Raw genomic sequence first — 26,663 nt, 5'->3', positions numbered from 1 at the left:
CTTATCAATCAAAATTGACTCGTAAAGTCCGTATGAAAACTTAAATCGTATTTTCATAAAATAATATTTTTTTCCAAATAAGACTTATCAAAATCTAATTATTAATTCTAATTTTATTAGGACTTAAAAGAACCTTCTAGAGAATTCTAGAAGACTATAATTAATTCTAATAACTTTAGGAATAATAATTAACATTGGGCGCTCCCCTAGATCATCGGGTCGCATGTAAAGATCAACCAGGCCCAGTTTAGTATTGGGCTTATAATATATCGTTGGAAAGCTCTTTGCAAGCTCCATCCAACTACACCATTATTGGACCCTTGACGTGGACCAAACTAAACTGGAATGCACGTTTCATAAAACAGGAAGAGAAAAGAAATATTTTCAAAAACAGAAAGAAGAGATATTTTAATAAAAACATCCTCATCACTAGAATTTTCACACTTTCACTTCGTTCGATAATCAAATGACGTGAAAGGTATTCATCACTGGGTTTGGTTTTGGGGAGACACATTTGTGTGTCTACAGAAGCCCCCACTTTGACTGAGTTTGGGGAAACGCAAGTTTCGAAAACGAAAGTCAAAGTAGCGATAGGGACGGAGAATGATTCGGAACGTTCTGCGATCCCAAATCATTCTTGTAACGCGGATACCTGCAAACTAGCGTTAGTTAAAGCAGATAAAAGTGTTAAGAAACGTGTATCTTGCACCGTCGAGCACACGTCTCTAAAGGTAACCGATTTGTTGCATTTTGTTTTGACGACCTTCCACAAGCTAGAGAACGCCATCCCGCCTGAAGACTGCTACGCTTGTAACTGCCTCCAATTTCCGCTGTGATAATCTTCCGCAAGCCAGGGAACACTATAGAAGATTTCTTCGCTTGAAACGATCCTCATTTCTTTGTGACCATCTTCCGCAAGCCAGGGAACATGATCGAAGATAACTTCGCCTGAAATCACCTCCTGTTGTTTGTGACAACCCTCCACAAGCTAGGGAACGCTGTCGAAGATATCTTCGCCTGAAGTCATCCTCATTTGTTGTGACAATATTCCAAAGAAAATTATCGAAGATCAACGCCTGTCGATCCTTAATGCTGCTTGAATTTTGTTGCTGATGCTTTGGGTGATGACAATCCTCTTTTCTTCAGGAATAGTTGTCAACATGACTCTTGTATAATGTATGACAATCCGATTTAGGGAAAGTTGTCAATGCCACATAACAATCCATCCTTGGAAATGTTGCTACGATGAAGCGACAATCCGTATCTCGGAAAATTTGCCAAAATCCAATTTTGGGAAAAGTTGTCAATGCTTCATAACAATCTGTCATAAGAACTTTGCTACGATCGACAATCCACATCTTGGAATATAACTCTTGAAAGCAATCCACCTAGGAAATTTGCAAAAAAGAGTCGACCGACAATCCACTTCGGGAAAATTTGCCACTTACTGAAATGAATGACAATCCACGTTAAGGAACCTTTGCTGAAATTTACGATGAATAGAGACCTACGACAATCCTTTGGGAAATTTTGCCATAGGGAACTATGTGTATGACAATCCAATCTCGGAAAACTTGCCAGAGATGACAATCCGAACTTGGAAAAAATTGCCAAACAGAGAAAGAGTACGACAATCCACGCTTGGAAACTTTGCCAGAGATGACAATCCAATCTTGGAAAAATTGCCGTTTAAGTGCTTGCTTTTGAACCGATGCCTTGGTGCTTGTAATGAGCCAATGCTTAGGCGCTTAAGCTAAGTGAGACGATCGTCGTCAGGTCAATCACTTACTGCGATTGTAATCGAGCCGACTACTAATCATGTCAATTTGCTTATAGGGGCTAACTGGCGTACCAAGAAACCCGAAATTGATGTATGAGGTCCGCATAATTTAACATGGGGCCATGCATTGCGTCGCCGCACTGGCGCCTGCTGGAAGACTCTGGCACCGTGCTTTTCTTCTGCCGCCAGGCGACATGCTTGTCGTCTGACGTTGGAGTCAGCTTTTCATTCGCGGTTTTTCAAAAAAATCTGAGAATGTTCTTGCTCACTGAAATGTACTTGCATTTATATTTTTGACTATAGGACTTTGCTCATGTAATTAGGGTTGACTTAGGACTTAGTGTTGCTTGACTCGACGTGTAACTTGATGTACTCAAATCGACTCATGTGCGTAGACTTAACTCGATATGATAACACGACATGACTCAATGTGTACATGACTCGTGTGTGCATTGTAATGTGATCGTGCGACTCGAAAATGCAAAAAAAAGCAAAAATTTCCGTCATTTGTATGGAGGGTACCGACTTTCTCCCGAAAAAGAAAGACGCGAAAAAAGAAAGAAGCGAAGTTTTTGAAGGTGCATGTTGAATGAGCTTAATCCGTTAACGTTGTCTCTCACAGTACAAGGATTATAACATCTTAGACTATCCTGGTTGACTCGATAATGAAAGTATTTAGGTAACTTAGGCGCGGAGGCTAAGTACTTCATACTTTGTGATGCAATGATGAGTGATGAGTGATGAGTGATTTTGTTATGACAAAGTATGCTCCAACGTTGTGTTAAGATTTCATGACAAATGGTTCCTAAGGGAAAGACTATTTGGTCATGTATCTGTGTAGTGTGTGAAAGTGACATTAAAGTTAGGCCGCTAGGGCTAAGTGTGTGGAAAAATATATTGAAAAGAGTCAAATGATGGTGTCTCTTAAGCTAGGTGAGCTAATGATGTGAGGATCAAGCCCCCAAGTCTAGCTCTAAGTGGAAAAGGATGAGCATTGGAAATTCTTAGATATGATCAATTATGAACGTAAATGTGAATGTATTTTTATTACGGCCGCACCCCAATGTGAGGTTGCCTACGTATCCGTTAGGAATCAGGCCAAACGTAGCTCTAGCCGAACCTCGCACAAGTGTGTATACCTCAAAAAGGTCTTTTAAGGGTTGTAACGTGGTTAGGCTAAAGGTTTGAAGAAGAAAGGGATAAAGGCTCAACACCCTAGGTAAGCCCCCAAGGTGTGCAACCTTGCTTTTGAATCTTTGTATTTTTATGCTTGAGTGTTTTAACTCTTTTTTGCTTTTGCATTTTTTGTTTTTATTTTTATAGGTGTTTGGGAAATCCCGATCATGCGGTCTATCACTCACTTGGAATTCATGTTTCTCAGGCACGGTACCGAGCACTCGATAAGAGACGCAATCTAAGACGTGTTCATATCAAAGACATGTTTATGTCAATGACATTGGAACACTTGCCCTTTTGTACACTTTTATTGTTTCTATTTTGCTATTTTAATCTTTTGAAGTCACTCAAGCTTTTTATGAAATTGAGAATTGCATAATTTGCACACCATCCCATCCCAAGGTTAGGTAGATATGGGTTGAAAAATGAAAGGTTTATCATTAGACGAGGCTCAAAGTGGTTTATCAAAAAAGGATTGCATATTTGAAGGGTGAAAGGTGATATGATGTGGCTACAAGGGGTGCCTCAAATCATTGGTATATCTTGTGCTTAGTTTGACAAAGATTTTTTTTTAATGCGATGTAATGAAATGATCATATGCAAGAAAATAAATGCTTATTTTATTATAAGGAAAAAGAAAAAAAACCTAAAAAATAAATCTAAGAAAGGTGCCTAAGCTAGACTAATTGGGGAAAGGAAAAAAATGAAAAAGAAATAAAACAAGAGGTCATGAAATCTTGTTGTTAAAGTTCGCCTTTTGTCTTATGTCGTTTGCTTCAACATCACCCAGTCTTCTTGCTAGCTAGAGGCAATGGGATCTTGTTTGCTTCTATGAGATCTTGAATGAGATTTTGAAACCTGTAGCATTCATCGATGGTATGACCATTTCCTTGATGGTACTTGCAATAGGAATTGAGATCCCATCTCGAAGATCGCTTTTCTGGCGTTGGATCCTCGGTAGGGCCAATGGGTTTGATTAATCCTCGATCGTAGAGACGATCGAAAGCAGCATCGTAGGTCATTCCAATGGGTGTGAACTCTCTCCTGGGTTTCTTTTTATATCCTTGATTATCCATAGCTAAGACACCGTTATTGTTAAAGGTGCTAACATTGTTACTAGAGTAGGCGTTTCCAGAAGAAGAAGGATTGTCGTTCTTCTTTCCTTTCCAGCCACTGTGGTTACTATTGTTAGTAGCTTTTTTCTTTGCGAGGTCATCTTCGATTTCAATACCGATATCATAGACGGCCTTGAAAGTATTCAAATTATGTTGATACTTTAAATGTTTTGAATACTTCTCTTGGAGGTTCTTGATAAACATCCTCACAGATTCTTTTTCGGAGGGCACCTCAATCATCTTAGCGGAAGTTTTCCTCCACTTATTAAAGAAAGAAGTAAAGCCTTCATTCTCTTTTTGTCTTAGCATCTCAAGTTGTCTATAATCAGTTTCGACTTGAATATTACATTTATATCTATCAATGAAAGCGTTTACAATAGCATCCCAAGTAGAGGTTTTCTCTTTATCAAGATAAAAGTACCATTGCTGACAAACAGTTTCTAAAGATAGAGAAAACACAGAATGAAAAGCTTTCTTATCTATTCCCTTAATATTCATTACAGTTTCAAAGGCTCTTAAATGAAAATAAGGGTTATCCATTGCCTTGATTTCGGGATGTCGTGGCATTGAACTTCTGCAGAAGAAGATCCTTGTCCACCGAGACCCCTTGTGAGCTAACGCCCTGGAATCTATAGTCATTGGATAATCTTCTCAAACTTTCCTAGATGAGCTCCACTTGCTGTTGTCTCACAGGGTCATTGATTTGAAGAGTTAGATTCTTCAACATTTCAGCCATGTTAACCACTTGTCCCTTGAGTTCGTTGACTTCTTCCTAACTTGCCATTATCTTCTTAGATTTTCTTTTTCGACCGATTGGCTTATCAAAAAGTTGAACTTGAATAAAGGTGTTGTCTTTGATTAATCGTCCTTCTCTCCTTGACCAAGTACTGCGGAAAGGGAAATTAAGGGATATTCGTTGTTAATTATTTGACTCAACTCTATTCAACATGCAATGGATGGAAGAAGGTAGGAAGAATGAATATTGTGACATGGGGAAAGCATGTAGAGAATGGAAAGATTATGTAGATGGAGAGATATGAAAAAAATTAGGAATAGAATGTACCCCCAACTCAAATGACGGAGAAAACCGACTTATACATGAACCTAAGACATGGTCATGGTGACTATATAAAGTGTGTGCTAACACTAGTGAGTGTATGTGACATGTTAAGGCTCTTGTGTAAGATCATGCGGCTAGACTATATGACTAGACTCAATTAAGGACTTAACAAAGGTACTGTTTATTAATAAAATAATCGAACTGATTAGCAAACTGTTTAATAAGACTCGTCGTGATGACTAGAGTAAGAATCTGGACTGTCGCCACAGTTTGAAGCTTGTCGCCAAACGACAAATTTGTCGCCAGGCGACAAACAGTAAACTGAGGCGCCACAGCCCAAACTTCTGCGCCATTGCTGGAACATTAATCTGGGACTGTTTCCAGTAAGTTTACTCTAATGGGACATGCCTACAGTCGTACTAAGTCAGATTGATTACTTTATTAGTCTTTAATTAGTCTAATTAATTAATTAATTATTTAGACTAAGTCCTTTTTAGTCATTAATTAGTTTATATGGACTTAAACACAAGTCAAACAAACGGTAGCACATATAGGGTATGCACAAGCAAAGAATGCACAAATAGTTCAAATAGTCACAATATGATGCAATGAGTTTGCAACCTAACCATGGCTCTAGTTCTCTAAAGTTCAAGGATATGGGTTAGTCAAAGAGGGTCCATGGTTATGAGTCCGGATGCATCGCGCGGAAGCCTTACCTTTGGAAGGGTTGGCGCGTATGGATGGGACCCCGCAAGTTAAAAACTTGCTTCCACGGTTTGGTGGATTCACAAACTCGGATGTACCCGTCGTTGCCAGGAGCCTTCGATTAGGTAGATGGAGCGTGAACCCCTAGAGGGCTATGTCCATATGTAGAACACATATGGGTTTCAGAAAAAAGAGAAAAACTCAATCAGGAAGTAGAATCGAGCCAACAGTGCTAGAAATGGTCAAAACGAGAAGGCAGAGTTCTGGCTCGGTATTGGAAGAACTTGGCGCCAGACATCAAGGACTGTCGCCGCAAAAGTACCCCTGTCGCCAAGCGACAGAACTGTCGCCAGGTGACAGAAGCACTTTATAGGCGACAAGCCCTATTTTCTAGACGCTAGTTCCTACATGCCTCGGCATGTATCTACGTTCTTAGAATTTTCCAGATTTCGCAGTATTATTTCAATTCTAGTTGTGAAAGATATTTCTCAAGTTTCCTATGTGTAAAAATCCGATGTTTTTGACTCATTTCGGATGGTCTATCCAATGAGGACCTTTTTTATGCATATAACAATAATGCTAATCAAAATTACGCACATGAAATACTTAGAACTTTTCGAGTCTCATCCACTCATTCTAAATCATTGCCAAAATAAATTTTAGGAATTAAAATAGAAATCCTCCCCAGTGGAGTCGCCAAAAACTGTAGGGAATATTTCAAGCATTACCCCAAACTTGAGCCCCACTGTGATCATAAACTTAAGCATGGTAGCATCCAAAGGGAAGGAAGCTAGAGCAAAAGAGTCGCCAACAATTTTTAGGAACTTGTAAACCGTTCATAGGGTGAAGGTTACACCCCTTAACGATCCAGGAGATCGTTAACTCCAAAAGGTCTTGAACCAAATAGGGTTCGGGGATGAGGTTCAAATCCAACCTAAAAGAGATTGAACCTGCCCTAAAAATAGGCCTCTACTTCATTCTTCTCGTATTCATGTGCGCTTTCTGACTAACATTCAATCAATAGATTAACCCTAAACCTGTTTAATCTATGTTGGTTGAATATAATGCACAAATAAAACTATTATTGGCGATCACTTGAATTATAATCATATTATCCTAAATAAGATAATTAATTATCTTATTAAGCATGATTACAAGTACAAATTCCCTTTAAACATGCATAAAAGGTGTGATCAAGCAATAACAATAATATAATATAATATCAAACAACATAGTAACAGTCATCATAACAATTATAATCATGTTAAAGCATAATATTAGCAAGATCCTAGGCATGATACTAACAAGATTAATAACAAACCCTAGCATGTCACTAAACAATAAAAATCAAAGCTTTAAACCTAGCATGATACTAATCTGATATTAGAAAAGAGTAAAAGGCACCCTAAACATGATACTAGAAAGCAATGGAAACATCCTAACATGATACTAGGAATTAAACAAATTTAAACATGCTTTCTACAAGAATAGAGCAATTAGATTACATACTTTGATGCCTCGTACCTCTTTCTAATAACAAAATACACGCGTTAGTAACTTCAAGGAAGATATAAATTAAAACAATTAAATTAAATAATTGAAATAGAGATTTGGAACCAAACCCTCAGAAATTATAACCTTTCACGTCTAGGGCGAAGGCAACTTCGAATTTGGCTAGGTGTTTCTAGAACTTGTGAATGCGGAATTGTGTTTGTGAAAAGCTAGAGAGATGAGAGCTTAAAGAGAATTTAGAGAATAGCTTGATTTTTTATTGTAGATGAGAATTGATTGATTAAAAACGGAGGTTCAGGACCCTATTTATAAGAAAACAGTCCGAAAATAGGTATAATTTGATAAGGAATAAAACTTCACTCTGTCGCCGCAAAACCAACCTTGTCGCGTGGCGACAGGCCTATCGTTTGGCGACAGCCTGGATTCCTATGCGCTTTCAAACACGAAGTCCACTTATCAGTCAAAATTGACTCGTAAAGTCCATATGAAAACTGAAATCGTATTTTTATAAAATAATATTTTATTCCAAGTAAAACTTATCAAAATCTAATTATTAATTCTATTTATTAGGACTTAAAAGAACCTTCTAGAGAATTCTAGAAGACTATAATTAATTCTAATAACTTTAGGAATAATAATTAACATTGGGCCCTCCCCTAGATCATCGGTCCGCATGTAAAGATCAACCGGGCCCAGTTTAGTATTTTGGCCATAACTTCCTCATTATTCATCGGTATTGGGCTTATAATATATCGTTGGAAAGCTTTTTGCAAGCCCCATCCAACTGCACCATTATTGGACCCTTGACGTGGACCAAACTAAACTGGAATGCACGTTTCATAAAACAGGAAGAGAAAAGAAATATTTTCAAAAACAGAAAGAAGAGATATTTTAATAAAAACATCCTCATCTCTAGAATTTTCACACTTTCACTTCGTTCGATAATCAAATGACGTGAAAGGTATTCATCACTGGGTTTGGTTTTGGGGAGACACATTTGGGTGTCTACACTGAGCATCCCCATTGGTGGTTGAATTCCTTGCCAACTGCTGGGCTACAACTGCTAATTGTCTCACAACTTCATTCAAATCATTTCCACCATTACCAGAATTATTTCCCCCTGCCATTTTGCTTCTCCTGAATTAAGGACAAGGGTCTATATTAGAGATGGCTATGGTTAGCTCTCAAGACATACACTCATCTATTACTTAGCACCCTTGAAACATTCACAGTAATATTTGAAAGCTAACAAATTGGGATAGCGAAAGCTAAGAATTCCCTAAATTTGTAGCTTTGTCAATCAATTATTGATTTTTAACCAACCATACATTTAAATAAAGCATCACATAGATAAATAAAAATAATTTCCATAGATTCCCATAGCTTAGAAATAATTTATTGGAATTAATTTTCTTGGAATTTTGGCTATTGGAATAGTGATGTGAAATGGAAGATTTTTGAAAATAAACGAATTTAGTTATTAATAATATAAATAATTTTAACAAAGAAATAAATAACATTTTATTAGTTAAAATAAACTGGAACTACCAAAATAAAATTGTTTTATAGAAACTTATGTGGTCATGCCACTTATTAATTTAAAACTAAAGTGATAATAACTGAAATAAAAACTTAAAATTCATGACGAGGAAATCTATAAAAATATAATCCTTTCGGACGTCGTTTCTCTTGTCGGACGACTGCTTGTAGCTACCAGGGTCAAACTCCAGATCATCTTCCTTCTCCATTGGCTCAGGCGACTCTAGTTCAGGTTCTACCTGCACGAACTCTCCCTCTTCCTCCTCATCAGAAGAAATTTCTATAATGACTGGAGTTGGAGGTGGATATGGATTAGAAATTTCCATGAGTGAACTATATTCCTGTTGTTGTTCCTCATTTTCTGCTTGATTTCCCCCTGAAGAAGGAGAAGAAGAAGAACTTCCTGACTGATGATTAGGAGAAGTTGGATTTTGCCCCACTGGATTTTCGAAATAATAGTCATGGTATGGAAGGTGAAGTTGTCGGCAATGGGCTTTCTCGACCCTAACAAGATAGGAAATTAAAAATCTGTAATCCGGGTACCATTGTCCATAATAGTCCCTGTATTTGTAGTAGTTTGGGATGTCCCCTGATAAATAGAAATCAGAAAATTTGGATTTGACAGCATAATAAGGAGGCTCATCCGGCAAGCAACGAGCAATCATAGCTGAAATACGATCTGGGCTATCAAAAACTCTATCCTTTAAAACATTGCTCCTATAGGAACAGTAAAAGCGAATCTTTTGAACGTAATCATAGGGATGTTCATTAGGTTTCTTAGTGAGAGTGCCTAGTTCGGTGTATCTGCTAGGAAGATTTGGCATCCTGTAAGGAAAAGACTTAGAAAAGAATTCCTCTTCCCAAAGAAAACAAAATAATACAGTTCTTGCATGAAATAGGTTCAATGTTCAATCAAACAATTTTCTTATTTCTAACCACATAAATACATGCTCACAAGTAGTCCATAAACATGATTAAACATCACAACCTAAATATTAATGCATACAAGAACATGATTATTTCTAACTTTTATGCCCAATTTCTTTCCTACCCAATCTCACCAACATGCTTTTTAAAAGCTATTAACACATAATACTTACCTTAATCCTTGCTTTCCTGCAAAATGAACAAACTAAAAATATTTTTGACTCCTTTTTAATTAAATTTTTCGAAATTAAATAAGAAAGAAGGCAAAATTCGAACCTCCCTAAAAAAAAATTTCGACCCCTTTTTTTAAAAAAAATTCAAACCAAAAAAAAAAAAAAAATTGGTTTTTAAATTAAATCAATAAACATTTAATCTTCCCAAAATAAAATAATTAGAATAAAATAAAAATTAATTCTCTAAAAATTTTACCAATAAATAAGTACTTGGCCAAGTTTAAATTTAAAACACGTTTTTGGCTTTAGTGGTAATAAAATCTCAACCTGAGCTCTGATACCACTTTGTAACACCCTAGAAATTCCTTTCTTTTAAAATACATGTTTTGCCCTGTTTAAAACTTTAAATAGGAATATCTAAGACATTATCGCCACCGTGAGAACGGCTAAGGCAAATATCAAAATCACACAGCGGAAGACTAATTTCAAAACCTTTAAAAACAAGTCAACTTGAAAAGTCAATCAACGAAAGTAAAGTCAAACCAAAGTCAAACGAAGTAAAATAAAATCAACCTACAACGTGGAACCATTAGAGGCCCTTATTAAAACCAAACCAAATTCAAAACCTTTTCGTTAGTCACGCATAATAATATTATCATAAATAATTAAAGCGATAAACACATCATATACTTATGGAAACTAGCATAATACGCTCTTCACTCATGCTCATTCATGAAAATGCTTCATCACCTGAAAAGCTTATCTCTACCTATTTCCACTACTCTCCATTAAAAATGGGTCATCATAGGGCCAAGATAAAGACAGGCCAACAAACACACAAAACACACAATCAACAAAGCTGAGTACATAAGCGCAATTAACACACTAGCATACAATGCTCTATCAACACACTACTTACCTTGTTTCACCTGTTTTTCAAGCATACCACATTCAGTAAAAATTCTCACTAGACACTAAATAATTTATTTAGCGTTGATTACGCATCGAACGGGTTTCCCACTAACCTCCCCCAAATAAATTGAGGTTACTGACACGGGAGCTAACCGTGCCAGCATCAAAACCACACATAGGTGGCGGAATTCCAGCGTATAATAATAATAAAAGGAATATACAGCGTCCTGTACTCCATTAGAAGTTATGATCAAATATAAAGTCACATAACTCCCCCCATATGTTCATACTCAAGGTATATGCGTTCCAAGAGTTTTGGTGCGCAATCTCTTTCACTTTACGTTATTTACATATTATTAAACTTGGTGATGACTCTCAAACCATAATCATTTAATCAATAATAATTATTCAAACAATCAAATATATCAATTTAATTCTTGAATAATTAGTGACCACATAATATTTAATGTTGAACCCTTTTTAATTCTACCTCGGTGCCAATGACACCTTAAACGCATAAAGCGCCACAAATCCTATCCCTCGGTGTTAAAAACACCTTAAGTGCACTAAGGCACCAACATACAATTTATTCCTCATGTACATAGACACTTATATAGCTCCTTTCCACATGCTTATAGCATCAATAAAAATTATATGAACCATAAATAAATTCCTTTTCAATATTCCAAACCAAATTAAACATTTAGTTTAATTAAACATGCTCTCTATCATGCCATAAATAAATATGTGGTTCATAAATAATATTCTAAGCTATTATTTTCCATTCAATAATCCATCACAAATAAATCATGCTTCATAACCCAAGCACCAATAACATCCAATTCATAATTTCCAATCCAAACCTAGCATGATACTACTTGTAATCAATCAAACACATTTAGCATGCTATTACATCAATATAATTATGCTAAGTACGCGAACGTACCTTGAATACGATCTTAATATCGCCACAATTAATAGAAATCACTCACTTCAAAGTCTCCTACAATTTAAAATCATAGAAGAATATTAAAATCCACTTTACACAAATTTCCAACAATATATACTCTTATAAAACCCCTCATAATTTATTTAAAATAAGCTGAAATTATATTTAAAACATCATAATTCAATCCCAATTAATGGGTAATTAAAATTCCTTAAAGAAACTTAATTTTTAATGCTTTACCAAAAATTCCAGCACTATATTATTAAAATCTTGTTGTAATTTAGTCTTAAAATACTTTAATCAAAGGTTTACACCATTATATATCATAATCCTTCAATAATTTATAAATCAAGAACCTAGGGTTTCAAAAATTGGGGCTTTTTAATTAAAAACATATTCTGAAAATTAATTAACATAATACTTATAATCAAACCTCAAAAATCAAGTCACAAAACCCATAATTAATATTTAGATCTAAATTATTTTTTTTATTCGAAAAAGAGGGAGGAAGGAGGCAGCGGCAGCCACCACGCCGGCTGCCAGCGCCGGTGGCCGCCTGCTGCCGGCGGCTGACGCTGCTGGCGACGGCAGCCACCTGCTGCCGGTGGCTGGAAGTGGTGGTGGTGGTGGGCAGCCGAAAAAAAAGAAGGGGAAGGGAAAAAAAGGAGAAAGAAAAAAAAATAAAAATAAGGAAAAAGGAGAGAGAAGTTTACTTTGGGTTTTCTCCACTCTGGGCAAAGTTTGATTTGCCTCATATGTGGGATACTTATACCCCTTCTGTAAGACCGTTCTCCCTAAACTTTCCCTTTTTAATTTTCCTAATCCCATCCCTAATAAAACTTTACTAAAATAAACTTTCCTAAATTAAACCCCAACTTAATTAAAATAATTAATTAAATAAACTTTCCTTTTATAAAATATTTTCAACTTATTAAAATAAATAACTAAAATACTTTAAATAAGACATTTCAATTCAATTAAATACTTCTAAAAATACTTATTTTAAATAAAATACGTATAAAAATACGAGGTATTACAATAATCTTTAGGTTGATAGATTTTATCCTATGAGATCATAGGTATAGCTAATTTATTTGGCAATTGTTTCCAGAAAAAATTTCTATTAATTTGATCAAGAGAATTAGTAATAGTTTTCGGTAGGCGAGCTGCTGACATAGCAAAAGAAGGTAACACCTCCAAATTACTCTGGATAAGGACGGTCTTACCAGCTTTAGACATTGCGTTTGAAGACCAACTATTCATTTTTTGTTCAGCTTTGATTACCAGATGTTGAAAATTATGTTTTGAAAAAGATCGAGAGTTAAATAAAACTCCCAAATATCTGCCTAAGAAAGACTTAGGAGTCATATTAAAATAACTTGCTAAATTCCTCTTTATAGAAGAAGGGACCATTTTTGAGAAGACAATAGAAGACTTGTGAAAATTTATCAATTGACCCGAGATGGCAGAAAACTCCCCTAAAATATTTCGAATATGGTTGCAGGGTGCTAAAGTAACTTTACAAAATAGTAAAATTATTTTGGGGTTTTTCTGGTCCCTCGGGAGAGTTAAGTCACTAAGTGTGGAGTCTTCTGTCTATACCTGCAAAATAACGGAGACTCCGGGTGGTAGGAGCTCCGCCTTCGACGATCAAGTTGGAACGTGTGTAGAGAAAGGTAAAAAGTGCGAAAAGGTAAAAGTGAGATCTTCTCGGATTCCGAGATCAGGTGTTTTCTCTGATGTGAGAGAACGTAGGTAGAATGTAATAAATGAATGTGCCCAGAAATGGGGAAATCTTCCTATTTATAGGGTCGTTGGAAAAGGTGTCCTCTCTTAGGTTACTCTAACCTAGATTTGGTAGGCTGCTCCATTTTTCGAATTTCTTGGGAATTGGGCCCTAAAGGCCGCAATTTCCTATTGTGATTTGAGGGTGACACGTGTCAACTGGTGAGTGGTCCATGTTGGACCTATCCAGGGAGGACACGTGTCCCTCTCTAATTGGGCCACGTGTCTAGGGTATTTTTACCCATACAAAAATTATCATCAACAAAGAAAAGGTAGGGAATAATTGGAGTAGATGCAGCTAATTTTATTCCTATACCATTCTTTCTATTCATAGAATCCAAAAGAAGTTTCTTTGAAAAAACTTCCATACAAATAACAAATAAAACTGGGGATAAAGGATCACCTTAACGAAGCCCTTTAGAAGGAATAATCATATTAGACGAATTTCGATTGACCATTGGAGAGTAAGATACTGTGGTAACACAAGCTTTAATCTAACCTACCCACATCTCATTAAAACCAAATGCAAAAAGAGTTGACCATAAAAAATCCCATTCAACTCTGTCATAAGTTTTTTCCACATCTAACTTTAGAGTTAACTATACTGTTTTGTTTTTCAATTTATTAAAGATATTCAACACTTCTTGGACCAAACAGATGTTATCTTGAATAAAAGTAGTAGGGGAAAAAGCATTTTGATAAGGACCTATAATTTGTTTCAAGAACGGTTTTAGACGATTTACCAATATTTTGGAGATTTCTTTATAAAGGGTCGTACAAAGACTATTAGGGCGATATTGACTTGCCTTATTTGGATTTTCAACCTTCGGAATAAGAGAAATGAGCGTATGATTTAGTTGGCGTAGTAAAACTTCATTAAAAAAGAAACCATGAACTGCTTTACAAACGTCAGAATAGATTATTGGCCAGTAATGCTGAAAAAATTTGGGGCCGAAACCATTAAAACTAGGAGCTTTATAAGGGCACATGTCAAAAAATGCTTCTCTTATTTCCTCATCCGAAAAAGGGCTGGTTAATTTATTATTGTCATAAATTAAGATAACTGGATTAATCCATGGGATAGTAATATTTCTAGAATAGTTATAATCTGATTTAAAACGTTTGGATAGTTCATCAAAAAAGAGCTGAGTAATTTCTGGGGAATCAAACAAATTATCTGTATCATCCTGAAAATTTGTGAACGTTGCTTGCAATACTTAATAGTTTCATGAAAATATCGGGAGATCCTGTCGCCTTGTGTTAGCCATTTTTTCCTAGCTAACTTTCCCCAAAACTTTTTACCAAATAACAACAATTTTTCTCGTTGCTTTAACAGACGTAGCAAATGTTGTTTGATATGCCTATTAGTCGGAAAAGCTTGCATTGTAACTATTCTTCAACATTTTTAGTTTGTCTTGATTAGTTGACAATTTTGATTGAATATTACCATATTTTTTGAAATTCAAATGTTTGAGGTCTGTCTTTATACGAGTAAGCTTCTGAGAGATGCAAAACAATCTAGAGCTCGAGAATGGTTGAAACTTACTTGGAGAGAAACAGCATCCCTAGTAGCGAGAGCCAAGATATCAGCACAAGAAACAATTTTTGGGGACTCTTTCTCAACCGCTGCTTTAATATCATCAATAACTTCGAACCCTGCTAAGTTTTTATTGCCTAATACCTCTTTCTCTGACTTAGAATATGCGACGGAGTTCAATAGCACTGAACCTTCACACCCCTGGATGTTGAAAAAAAAGTTATAACTTGACAAATGTGTAAGTTTAATTATTGCATTTAGGAAAAAAAAAAATCCCTCTGTCCTAAAATTTGACACGAGTCAAACTTAATATAGAGGTCAATGCACTAGTTTAAGAGTGCATCTCAGTGCATAGCTGCTATTCATTTACAAAGCATATAGGAGGGTAAAAATGTAAATTTGGCAAGCTTTTGGAAAAAGCAGACTTTACAGTGGTACATTATAGTATAACTTGTCTTAATATTACTTTTTGTGTACTATTATGCATCTAGTGGTACTTTTTACCATCCTATAAGTTGAATATTTTTCCCCAAAATACCTATCACTTGTCACCTATTATACATGTAGTGGTACATTTTTCCATCCTATATGTTTGCTAACAAATAGCAGCTTACGTTAAGGCCCTAGTTTAACTTTATATATATATATATATATATATATATATATATATATATATATATATATATATATATATATATATATATATATATATATATATATATATATATATAAACCTTGATATATATGTCAATATACTAGTTTTTATGTCAATGTACTAGTTTGATGTTATATACTTAATTAAACATAAAATAAAATAATATAAGTTGATTTTATTGAACTTTATAAGGCCAACTTTATACAAAAAATTTTGTATATTCGATGTGCAGTAATATTACTGTACATCGGGATAACTTTTGTTGAATTTAGGGTAACTTTTACATTTTTTTGGGTAACTTAAATCAACAAAATATAAATAACTTTTATTTATATTAGGGCAACTTATATATACTGGGTAACTTTCATTCATTAAAGGATAACTTTTGATCATTTTAAAGTAACTTTGTAGCGGATGTACAATATTTTATTGTACATCCGATTTTCTTAAATGTTTGTGAACTTTATAATGTACCTATTCAACAAAATATTTCATTATAAATTTTGTAAAAAAGTTATAAAAAAAAAGTCAAATGGACGGTAGTAGCAATTACTGGTTTGTGGAGGCGGATGTGCCATGCGCATGGTACATTCGTTCTAAAAAAAAATAAAAGAAATAATAAAAAAAAAAGCGGAAAAAATATTGTATAGAGATGTAAAGAACATTTAGCTAAAATGACAAAAACTTTTAGTTAAAGTAAAAAGAACATGTTATAGAATTATAAAGATTAAAGAACATATATCTAAAGTGAAAAGAACATATTGTTAAAATGTAAATGAACGTGTTAAAAGAACATGAATAATATAATAAAAGTACATAAAAAAAATAAAAAAAATAAAATAAAAAAACCATAGAGCTATTAACAACAATGAACACAACACTATATTATAAAGAACATCTTCAACCTTTTTCACATTATTCTCAAATTCAACATCCAGATTCCAAAATTCAAAAAGGAAAATAAACAATGAATTTTATGATTACAAAATATTCTATTTCAAATCTAAAATAACACAATTAATGAAAAATAAATACAAAATTTCATTCAAAATTACCTTCGATCTTTGATTAACAAATCCACTTATTCACATTCATTAACAATCACTCCATTAACAAAACAATGATCAAAAGCACCACAAAACTCGATCTAGATACGCAGTCATTGTCTTCTATCAGTAGAATTTCTTTTTCTCTATAAATTTTCTATTTCACACTCTAAGATTTTTATTCCTCTCTCTAAAGAATTCAAATATGTGAAATTAAAATATGAAGAAATATACAAATTTCTAAATTGAAATTGGGAAATAATTACCAAAACTCTTCAATTAATGAACAAATAATTCATTCAAAGATTGAAAAACTAGATGTTCTTTTAAAATACTATTTTGTTCTTTCTGTTTCTTTTTGTTGAATAAAAATAATATTCATTACATAATATTATCATGTTCTTTATTAATATTACGGAGGTTCTTTAGATATATATATAAAGAACATAAATATGAATGTTTTTTTTACAAAATATATATACGTTCTTTACAAAACAATTATATGTTCATTACGTACAAAGCAAGTATATGTGATGTTCTTTATAAAATAGTTATATGTTCTTTACAAAACAACTGTATGTTCTTTACTGAACAAGTATATATTCATTCCGCCTGTTTTCAAAGAAAATCGGATGCACGGAGTATGGTGCGTCCGTCTATAGGGAAAAAATTTCACACTAGTAGAGGTATAAAACCTAACCCAACTCGAAATCAACTTGAAAATACGAATTTCATTTTATAATTTGCATGAAACATGAATTCAACCGGACTTAACCAAACTCGACGTACAATTGACACCTCAAGACGGAATCACAAAAGGCGTAATAATAATTATCGATGATTTCTCCTTTGTCAAAAAAAAATGTAAAAATAAATTATCGATGATTTCACAGGAAAAAGAATATTCCAAAACTAAAATAAAATAAGAATAGAGGTGCATGATTTGGATTCTAATAATCTATGATTTGTGTACAGAAGATGGGGGACCCTACCCGTTTCAATGAAAGAAAAAGGCAAAACGGAGGCAGCTGAAAAGGAAAGTGGGTCAAACCATATAGCGTATTTGGGACGTGAGATTATATTATAAAACGTCGGCCATCAATGAATTCAATGGGATAAGATAGTAAGATACATACAATGCAAGAATCTATTTTCACACATATGGTTCTCATTTAAGCTTTTTCATAATTAATACTAATCAATTAACCTGGTCTTCCTCGAGAGTTCTACTTTAACTTTAGTTCATCGAAGGTGATAGACAAGAACCGTTTTATATAGGGACAAATTGGTATGGTAGTTGTTGCAATGTGGCAGGATATTTTGAGATCGGTTAAATAACTTAGAAATACGGGTATAAAGAAACCTTCTATTATTCATTGTATTGGATGAATGTTAACTTATTTACTTAGTTAAAATTTTAAAACTGGATCGAACATTCTTTACATCATTATCTTATTTGTGCTTTTTCTATACCAAAAATAAAAATAAAAAAATAAAAAAGTTGTATAAGTTTTTGAAATTTGACATAATAATAAATTAGTCAGAATTTAATAAACTCAAATGGTATTTTCCCATTTAATTAGTCATATACCAATTTGAATCCAACATGCAACTGAACCATAAGATTGTGATGTTAATGAGATATGCGATAAGTCGAAGCATGAAAAGACAATCTATTTCCAAATAGAATTGAACTTTTACATTATCTTGCTAGATTTGTTTGACCAAAAGAAGACTCTACACACACTTACGTTTTCTCCTACCTCAAATTTAATATAAACATGTTGACCTTCTCAGCAGCAATATATAATTGTACAATAAAATCTAAAATGTTAATACTATTTTGCACCTTAGAATTTAGAAAGATCATGAATCTACCAAGGCATACTATTGCATGCCTTAGTAAACTTACATAGAATTCTTCTGATTATTAGTTCTATATTATTTCTTTATTTATCACAGTACCAACTTAAAAACAAATTTAACCTATGCATTAAAAGGTTAGCTTATGAACTAATCAGAGTACTATAATGGTCCAACATTTTGATTAATTTTTCCCAAACTACTCCAAATCAATTGGCTAAGCACTCTAAAAATAGTTATCAATTAATTTACTTATATTTAAGAAAGCTCCAAAAAAAAATATATAATAGTCTCAAAAAAGGTCAACTTAGAAAAATAAAAAAAAAAAGTAAAGCTACAAAATAAAGGTCTTGTTCTCTTCACCTTAAAAATATAATATTCTGTAAAAAGTTATTCAGTTTTATAAAAAAAAATATATATAAATCGATCAATTCAATAAATATAATTTTTAACTAATAAAAATTGATAACATGGATGAAATATAATACGGAATCAGTAAAATTAAAAAATTATTCGATGACGAAGAAAGTATATTTTTTATTACTTAAAAATAATACTGAACTTATAAGTTAACACAACTAATCTTTAGCTTAAATTGGGTGCCCCAAGCTAATTAGAAGATTTTTTTTTTTTTTTTTTTTTTTTTTTTTTTTTTTTTTGATGACAAAGAAAGTTCACAATGCTTAAAATAGTTGCAAACTTGTACCTAAAAAATGGAAAACCAGAAATATGCAATAACAATAATGGTCAATGGATGCTGTGTGCCTTTACTCTTCCATAGTTACTCTACCATGGATGTATGTGTCACCTCAGATTCTCAAGAAAGAGCTATCCTATGTAAATTTTTGTCACTCACCTACTCCTTTATTTCACATATGCTGCTATTTTGCGAATCCATTGCAACCACCGTCACCATCATCGTAGAAACTTGCAAATTAATTTTAGCCATAGACATTGTCCGTTTTTTTTTTTTTTTTTGGGTTGTTGTTATACCACAGTTGTGATATTGACCATATCGCACTCTTTTCATTAACTGAATTCTACTCGGTTAGACCAAGAAAAAATGAAAATAGGTATACATGCATGTGAGTACTGTTGTTAAATACAGAATTGGGACATACCTGCAAACCAAGAGATAGAGTCCACGTCCACAGGACTTCACAAGTCTAAAGGAAGGTCCATCTCAAAACCATATGCCAATGAAGGGAGTAGCCCTTTAGCCTTATAAAGTGGACACAACTTTCTCTTATCTTCAATGTGGGACAACACTGTCACTCACATGTGAGTTTTCTCATGGGCTCAACACTCCCTCTCACATGTGAGTTGTCCATATTACTGGCCCAGATCACAACTCAACTCAACCTGACTCTGATATCATGTTAATTTTTAAGACAATGTGAAATGGACTCTCAACAAGTGATAGAACGTAAGAGATTAATTCAATTAAATTAGAACTAGAAAGTATGGGTAAAAATTACAGAATTTAAGCATAAGTAATTAAAACGTAGAAAACGGATGAAAGTAAAAAGTGGGTAAAACTTAAGGAATGTAGGGAGTGCATAACATTAATGCATGAACATAAAACAATTGTATTAAAACATACATCGTTTGTCCTTGGATATTAAACATTCATCCTCCTCGAATGCTCCATTGGCAACTTAGGTGGACCCTATACCCTAATTAACCGAAATACCTATGATATATTTTTAAATCGATTTAATTTAGTTCGGTTTAGTTTGGTCCAAGTTGGAATCCAAAAACAAACTTAATTTCATTTAATATTAAAAGCCCTAGTAAGATATGACTTAGGAGCAACATGGTGCAAACTTTTCCAACAGTGGACCACAAACTAAACCTCATGGGATTTAGAGGCAGTTAAGGCCACAAGGGGAGAGCTTCCACCTCTATTGGACTGGATCCTCGCCTAACATTGAGCTGTCCTGTACATTACATAAGGGCGTTTTCGTTATTAAGAGATCTAATAATGGAGAGATTCCAAACCTATTGGACTATATTCTCATTTAACATTTAAGTGCACATGGTATGCGTCTAAGAGATTAAGACCTCATCCATTTAGGAGTATGCGATAGAGTACAAAATCAATCATGGAACTCCAATCACTAACTTAAGTTTTTTAGTTGAATTGGTCCTTTGAAATGAAGGTCACAGACTCACAGTTCAATTCTCATTCACACCACCCCCTTTTAGTGTAGAATATTTAGGACGGGGTGTAAGGAGATCTAAGTTGCATCCACACTTCAAAATCAAAGTCTCTTTTTATGTAATTATATAGCTCAGTCTTAGGATTAATAATTAGTTAATGCTTTTTGTGTAGTTGATCATTTGACAATATGAGATCCTGTAATTCCTTCACTTAAAAAAATAAATTACATTTTCTGTATTTGAGACAAAAGAGAGATAAAGAAAGACCAAAAAAAACTTTTACTTTTTCTAAGACTAATCAAAATAAAATAGTTTCAAAAGTAAACTAGTTCAATTAGTAAAGACAATACATACATGTTCTAAGTGAATTTCATTATTATTCTTTATTCTCGGTTATTATCAAACCAAGATTATAAAAGCCGTGAATTTCGTTCAATCAGCAGAATTTAACTCCGTTCAATTTTAATACAATCCAATCAATAAAATAATTTCAATTATGTGATCAAGGGGAAGAGGACATGACCTTATCCAATTAATCTCTAACCTAAAACATATTTACAAAAACAAAAAAACTAAAAAACATATATATTAAAAGCTTGTTCATTGGACCATGTGGCTACTTCACATTATGCAAATAATCAAGAATCCACTGGGATAATCTGGTCCCCTTCCTTTCTTCACTTGTTTTTTGTGTGTTTTGGGGTGGGGATTGGGGTGGGGTGGATGTGGGTCATGTTGAGAATTTGGCTTCCCTCTATCTTTAAACTATGAATTGGAATTTGGAAGTCAAAACATCAAAATACAATTAACTCAGAATCTGTCAACTCAATTTCCAGAATTGCCTTTAACAAGTTTTCACAGCTCCTTTTCTATATAAACTACAGAATTTTTTACATATCATATACTACAGAATTTACTGATGCACTTCCCTCCTGCACCAACAATACTAGTCGTACTCGTTAACATTACCATCGACGTTAACTGAAAGTCTCTAACATTTCTTCCAGTTTACATCAGGAACCTGTTGGTTTTTTACCCTATAAACTAGCAATTTTCCGAGTGCTTTCCCTATTTCTCGTACCCATGGACCCAATCAAATTATACCAGCAAAAACTTAAAACACAAAAGAGACGTATCTCTGCCACATTAATTGCTCTATATCTCTCTATAACCCCACCCATGATCTTTCTTCTACATACACAAGATCTCTTCCTGGTCCATATGTACGTATACTTGCTTGCCATTTCTGTTGAGACATGAAAAGAAAGTTCGCGTTCACTAAATTTCTTCATCTGTCCAAGTACATGGCAGCTACGCGCTACTTCCTTGCCATCATACAGTCATCTGACAAATACAAAAGATTCAAGGAATAGGAATAATAGATTCTTACCTCACTATATAAAACCTTCCAAACACAGCTTAGAAGCCTGCACAATAACTTTTGGACGCTCTTTTACTACAGCTTATCTGCTCTTGAGCGCCACAAAAATTCTTTTAGCACTTAAGCATGTCCTTTTCTTGCACAAAATCATTTTTCAACCGCTTCTACACAGAAGAGCTGAGGATCGAAGGAAGTAGCTATGGTAACGTTTTCTCTAGTGATATCCTGCCATCTCTTGGTGCTCGAATGAACCAAGCCATAAAACTCAAAAAACATATCGTGTCACCTTTTGATCCTCGCTATAGGTAAGATAGCCACATCCTGCAAAAATGAGAACATATTCCATGGTATATATGCAGTTTCTCATTGCTTTTTTTTTTTAATATTTTCAGGGCATGGGAGATGCTGCTAGTTGTTCTGGTTGTGTACTCGGCATGGATCTGCCCTTTTGAATTCGCGTTCCTTACATATAAACGGGATACAATCTTCATCATTGACCACATTGTCAATGCCTTTTTTGCCATTGATATAGTTCTTACCTTCTTCGTCGCATATCTTGATCGTAGGTCTTACCTACTTATTGATGATCATAAGAAAATTGCAGTCAGGTCAGAAACAGGAAGTCTTTGTCAGTTCTGTCATTTTAGCTGCTGAAATTCGAGCTAAACTTTTTCTTATATCTTCATACAGGTATCTATCAACCTGGTTTATTTTCGATGTCTGCTCAACAGCGCCTCTTCAGACATTTAGCCTCATCTTTACAAACCACAATGGTGGACTGGGGTTTGAAGCACTTAACATGCTCAGACTCTGGAGACTTCGAAGAGTCAGCTCACTGTTTGCAAGGTCCAAAACAAAACTCGGAATAAACCATATTTTATCTATCTGTGTTCTGCATCACATTTCAGAGTTGACAAAAGATACTCACCAAAATTATAACTTCTTTTCTATTATTGGACTTCAGGCTTGAGAAAGATATCAGATTCAACTACTTTTGGACCCGCTGCACTAAACTTGTCTCAGTAAGCCATCATGAACTTCACTTAACTTTTTCATAGTCAACTACAATTATTGAGTTCAATCATTGAGACGAAAAAAATTCTCATGGCTACGATTTTATTCCAGGTAACTCTGTTTGCTGTTCACTGTGCTGGATGCTTCTATTATCTGATAGCAGATAGGTATCCTGATCCGAAGAAAACATGGATTGGTGCAGTAAACCCGGATTTTAAATCACAGAGCATAGGGAAAAGATATATTTCCTCGATTTACTGGTCTATTGTGACATTAACTACAACTGGTTACGGTGACCTACATGCTGAAAACACAATTGAGATGATATTCGACATCTTCTACATGCTGTTCAACCTCGGACTCACATCTTATCTTATCGGAAACATGACAAACCTTGTTGTTCACTGGACCAGTCACACCCGAACTTTTGTAAGTAGCTTCAGTTTTGCATCTCCTGCCAGCTTTAGTAATATTGCAGAATAAGCTCCAATACTACTAGATAAAAACTGAAGAAACAATACATAGTTCATACCGTTCGCATAAATTATAACTGAATTGTAGCTTCAAGCCTGCAACGTAAATCTTGTGACTATTTAAGAACTGCATATCTTCCTTGAGTAAAAGAAAACAAAAATGCTCCAACTGTCTTATTGATAAGAAAATAATATTAAATTTTCAAGACTCCGAACATCTTGGATAATAGAATGCACTAATTAGTCTAGAAAAACCAAATAAAATAATGAAAAGGGACCAGAAAGATAGATGTTTCAGACAACGACAATGAGATGGGGAAAGTATACAAAAAAGAAAAAAAAAAAAAGATAGGCATTAATTTATTGCTCGTTTCAACTGAATCTACAGAGGGATACAGTCAGGGCTTGTTCAGAATTCGCAACGCGCAATCAGCTTCCTCCACGAATACAGGACCAAATGCTGTCACATATTTGTCTGAAGTTCAAAACAGACAGTTTAAAACAGCATGAGACCCTGAATGATCTCCCCAAAGCTCTTCGATCGAACATTGCACAACATCTTTTTTTTCCCATTCTCCAGAAAGTCCAGCTTTTCCGTGGAGTATCACAGAACTTTTTTTTACAACTGGTAAGACATCTTTAGCTCGTCAAACTTCAAAACTAACAGTAAGACTCTTAAAAAAAAGTCGCTGCAGGATTTCTTCTAAATAATGATATACTTATGAAGTCCTTGTATACAGGTTTCAGAAATAGAGGCTGAATATTTCCCACCAAGAGAAGATGTCATTTTACAAAATGAAGCGCCAACAGATATGTATATCCTTGTGTCCGGTTCACTGGTAAAGTCTATTTGTCTCAAGCACTTTAAAATGCCAGGTATTCACAAAAGAGCTGCTAGACTAAGGAACTGTTTTGGTTTTTTTTTTTTTTTTTCACAGGACATGGTAGCTCACATTAATGGGCATGAACAGGTACTTGTGCTTTCGATTTAACAGTGACAGTATAAAGGGAAATCAATTTTTCATGATGTCTGACAGTGAAAAGAATATGCAGGTTATTCAAAAGATACTTGCAGGAGATATATTTGGAGATATAGGAGTCCTGTGTGACAGACCGCAGCCCTTCACAGTTCGGACCACAGAGCTGTCTCAGATACTAAGGCTAAATAGAACTTCGATTACAAATTCTTTTCACACACACAAGGAAGACGGACACATCATTATGAGCAATCTGTATCTGGTAATTAAGCTAAAGAGTAAACAGGTTGGGCTTGGTTTTGATGACAGAGTGCTAATGTCATTCTCTTTATCTTTTTTTGCAGAAACTCAAGTCTCTAGAAAGCCTAGGTAGTTTAATGCAGCCAGTAGTTGAGGAATACCTATGTGGTGGATGGTTTCATGGTCCACACAGATGTAAGATGTGCTCTACAATTGGATGTGAAGCCCGATTCCATGAAAGTTCCTTGACTAATGAAGGATGGAAGGCCACGTACAAGGTGGACGCTAAAGAATTCCACAATCCAACCACATGTGGCATGGGCATTCAATCAGAGATCCAAAACGATCAACCAAAGTTTGGTTCAGCTGTTCAGGATGAAGAACTTGGTGCAGTTAAGATTCAGGTCGATGAAGGTGCTGACACGAAGTGGGGAGCATCAAATTTCTCAGTGCAACAAGAAAGTGAAAACATATATGATGAACAAATACTTCATAGAAAAAGAGAATCAAGTGATAGGATTAGTGTAGAGGCTGGTGAAATACAATCACCAGGGTTCCAGAACAACCATGAGAACCGAGAATGCAGCAAGAACTACTGTAGCCAGGCAGTAGCAGAGATGTCTAGACCAAGTTATTCTGGAGTAGCAACTACAAACTTATACAATAATATTAGAGTTATCATTCACGTGCAGTCACAAAGTGACCGTATAGAGAAGCAGTATGGAAAATTGATTGTTCTGCCTGATAGCATTGAAGAACTGTTCAGTATTGCAGGTAAACTCCTCTTTTAAAAACCTTTACTTTAGAAAGATACGGTTAATATGATGGATCAGACCTCACTCTTAAACTCAATAGCGAAACTTATCTTTTCCTGCTGCTTCATCTATTGTGTATCTTTCTGATGTCAGACACCTGTGCACTGCAGGCCAGAAGTTTGGTGGATGCTTTACAAGAATTACCAGCACTGATAATGCAGAAGTAGAAGATATTGGTGTCATTAGAGATGGAGATCATCTATTTTTTCTGCAATAACATCGAGGTTCCAAAGAGTTCAATGCAATTTAGCTGCATAATTAGAATGCAAGTTGCAAATAAATGGAACTCTGCTAACCTCCTTCCAAAATAAATTTTGAGGAAATGAAAAGTGTATCATAGAACAGATGGGATAATTGGATAGAAAACTTGTAAATCAATTAAGTTCCTTAACTTACTGAAATTGAAAGGGGAAGCCCTCATTTGAGTGTTTCAATACAACAGTAGATTATTTAAGAGGTCCAAGAACCTCTTCTTCCTTGTGGTTGTCTATCAGTATTGTATAACAATAGTTTTTGTTCTACATTGCATTTAGACTTTACTGAAGTGGACTTAACTTTCCACAGCAATTGTCACCAACAATTTGTCATTCAAAGCGAGAAATTCAGTTTGGTCTATTGCATAACTATGTGATAAAACGATGCGACAGAAATTGAAACATATATATAAAGTCACAAGTACCCATGTGCATTAGTCTCCAAATTACAATGGGATCAGGATGCACCTTTGAGGCTCTATAAATTGACACACTATAAAGACAAGACAGGCGGATAGCTGGTCTTGCACAATATGTATACCAAGTTCTCACACTATATTATGACATTCAACTATTGCATACATCTAAAACATCTAAAACTGTTAAAGCCAT

At 34.5% G+C, this 26,663-nt stretch overlaps 1 protein-coding gene across 1 annotated transcript; it reads left to right on the top strand.

The window, feature by feature from the left end:
* Positions 1-21,614: 21,614 nt before the first annotated feature.
* On the top strand, positions 21,615-26,329 carry LOC145579199 (potassium channel KAT3-like). Its single transcript, XM_081636445.1, has 11 exons — positions 21,615-22,583; positions 22,671-22,886; positions 22,969-23,124; positions 23,243-23,300; positions 23,404-23,721; positions 24,154-24,393; positions 24,506-24,604; positions 24,704-24,736; positions 24,819-25,004; positions 25,087-25,756; positions 25,908-26,329. The coding sequence occupies exons 1-11, from the start codon at positions 22,405-22,407 to the stop codon at positions 26,012-26,014; spliced, it is 2,262 nt and encodes a 753-aa protein (XP_081492571.1). The 5' UTR covers positions 21,615-22,404; the 3' UTR covers positions 26,015-26,329.
* The last annotated feature ends 334 nt before the right edge of the window (positions 26,330-26,663 follow it).

Source organism: Chenopodium album, chromosome 14, assembly GCF_948465745.1.
Source record: "Chenopodium album chromosome 14, dcCheAlbu1.1, whole genome shotgun sequence".
Lineage (NCBI taxonomy): Eukaryota > Viridiplantae > Streptophyta > Magnoliopsida > Caryophyllales > Amaranthaceae > Chenopodium > Chenopodium album.
Note: the sequence above shows the minus strand (reverse complement) of the source record. Positions and strands in the feature narration are given on the sequence as shown.